The sequence below is a fragment of the Apaloderma vittatum genome, unplaced genomic scaffold, assembly GCF_000703405.1.
Source record: "Apaloderma vittatum isolate BGI_N311 unplaced genomic scaffold, ASM70340v1 scaffold19505, whole genome shotgun sequence".
Lineage (NCBI taxonomy): Eukaryota > Metazoa > Chordata > Aves > Trogoniformes > Trogonidae > Apaloderma > Apaloderma vittatum.
The window spans coordinates 58,612-60,911 of NW_009717888.1; the positions used below are offsets into that span (position 1 = coordinate 58,612).

A 2,300-nucleotide genomic window follows, 5' to 3' on the forward strand; every position below is an offset into this window, starting at 1 on the left:
CAGAACTCTTCAACAAGGACAAAAAAAAATTTAAAAAAAACCCCTTAGATCTCAGAACTTAAGCATATATTCCCTGTCACTCAATTTTTTAAGCAAAAGCACCAAGCTGATAAATATTTACTGTTCCACTATCAGCAATAGCAAAAACAACAGTGAAATTATCCATGTGGAGAAATGCTAATCTATTCCTGAAGAAAAGATTCCGGGTGGGTGCCAGTTCATCCCGCACGCGCTGAACTCAAAGAATTGTTTTTGCCTCCACTGTACTTATTACAGTTATTATTTTACAAGTTCAACTTATTCCCTCTCTCCACCCCAAACTTTGTGTTCTTTCCTCCTGATTTTGTGGCAAACTTCAGTTCACAGCCCTTTTCCATAATTTCAAATTCCTTGCGCTATGTACATCTAGGCACCTGAGCAAGGCACACTACAGAACATTGCAGCAATACTTGTTGCAGTAAAACTGCCTATTTTTGTTTACTTACATAATTCTATTTTTTTCCAACAATAAGATTTCACACTTTGCTAAAATATTTATTCCCATGCTACATGTTGAATAAAATTTTCCAGGTCAGCTAGGGAATCGTTAAGGGAATCATTTGTGTCTTGACTTCTGAGAAACTTTCGAAGGGTATCTAAAGCACTCAAAGCCTCATTTTTTGATGGTAAAGGACACTCAGCTCCCTGAAATCGATTACGTTCATCCTCACCTTCATCACCAACAAATGTCCTAGCTTTATCTGATGCACTTTCTTCGGCACACACCCTCTCATTATTTGTGAGTGTTTCGTAAGTTACCAAGTCATCATCTAGAGCTGCATATTCCTCCAAAGATAAACCTTCTGGAAACTCCACTCCAGCTGCCTGTGCATGTGCAATCAAATCAAAATAACTTTCAGTCTCTGTGTCATTACCATTTGCCTTGGTTTCTAATTGGGATCTTGTTTCATTATAACTTTTTACAATAGTCTCCGTTGTTACTTCCTTCCAGCACTGGTACAACATCTCAATTGCATCAAGAAGACTCAGCACAAACTCTTCACTACCTTCTACGCAGTCAACAAATCTCTTGATAAGACTGTGCCTGTATTTAACCTTCAGACTTCTGATAACTCCTTGGTTCGTCGCTATACCTGAAGAAGAGTTTGGAGGAAGGAACGTTACTTTGACAGACTTCAGGTTTTTTACTTCTGCGTGAGCTCGGACAGAATCAACAAGAATAACAACTTGTCGCTGCTGCGCTTGAAATCTGTCATCAAGTTTATGCATCCACTGTTCAAATAATTCTGAAGTCATCCACCCCGTATCATTTGCTTCATAATCCACAGGTAGCAACTTCACATCTTTGAAAGAGCGTGGACTTTTGTCTTTTCCTATAACGAGCAAAGGAAGTTTCTCAGAGCCATCCATATTTGTACCCACCACTACAGTTATTCTCTCTTTGCTTAATTTACCTATAGAACAAGTTTCCCCTTTAAATGCAAATGTGTGATGTGGTAACATCTGATACAACAACCCAGTCTCCTGTATATAAAACACATTCTTTGGCTGATAATCATTGAAGTAATAAGGAAGAACATTTTGGTACCAAGGAGTTGGAGCATCCACTGTAGTACTAGCAGCTGCTTCTACAGGCTGAGCTCTGAAAACTAAACCATACCTTGACTTGAAACGATCGAGCCAGCCGTTACTGCATTTAAAATCACTATGTCCAAGCTTCTGAGCAAAATCATTAGCCTTGAGGCGCAACATAGGACCATTTACCGGCACATTCAAGCACTGAGCAATTCTGTACCACTTCACCAACGCCTCCTCCAGGTCAGTATAAAAAGCAGTCCTCAGTCTTTTCCTTTTAGGATCAAATCGTAAAGATTCAAAGGCTTCCAAAACTTTTTCTTTATTCTTCATAATTGAAGACAGGGAATTCTTCTTTATGCCATACTTGGCTGCGATGTCTGCCTTTTTCTTGCCACTCTCCACGGCACTTATGATGTCAATTTTTTCCTCGATAGATATGCTTTTCTTCCTCCTCACTACGGGCTCGGGCAAAGGAGTTCCCGAAGCCTCTGCCATGGTACCGAGCGCCGTTTTCCACACGGACGCACCCACACCCGCACAGGCACGCTCCCGCTCTGTTGCTTTCGGCTCCGGGCGCCTTCGATGAGGCCAGTTTTCAAGACTGCACTCTGATCTCAGGGGCATGGCACTTGGCAGAGGCTGGGGCATTACAGCTGGCAAACACACAGGCCAGCGCCCCAAACCTTAACTCCGTGAATGCCTTGGCTGGGGAGCGGGCTTGG

At 42.0% G+C, this 2,300-nt stretch overlaps 1 protein-coding gene across 1 annotated transcript; it reads right to left on the minus strand.

The window, feature by feature from the left end:
• Nucleotides 1-534: 534 nt before the first annotated feature.
• On the minus strand, nucleotides 535-2,073 carry TIGD4 (tigger transposable element derived 4). The gene has a single exon (XM_009870079.1). The coding sequence runs from the start codon at nucleotides 2,071-2,073 to the stop codon at nucleotides 535-537; it is 1,539 nt and encodes a 512-aa protein (XP_009868381.1).
• Between the last annotated feature and the right edge of the window lie 227 nt (nucleotides 2,074-2,300).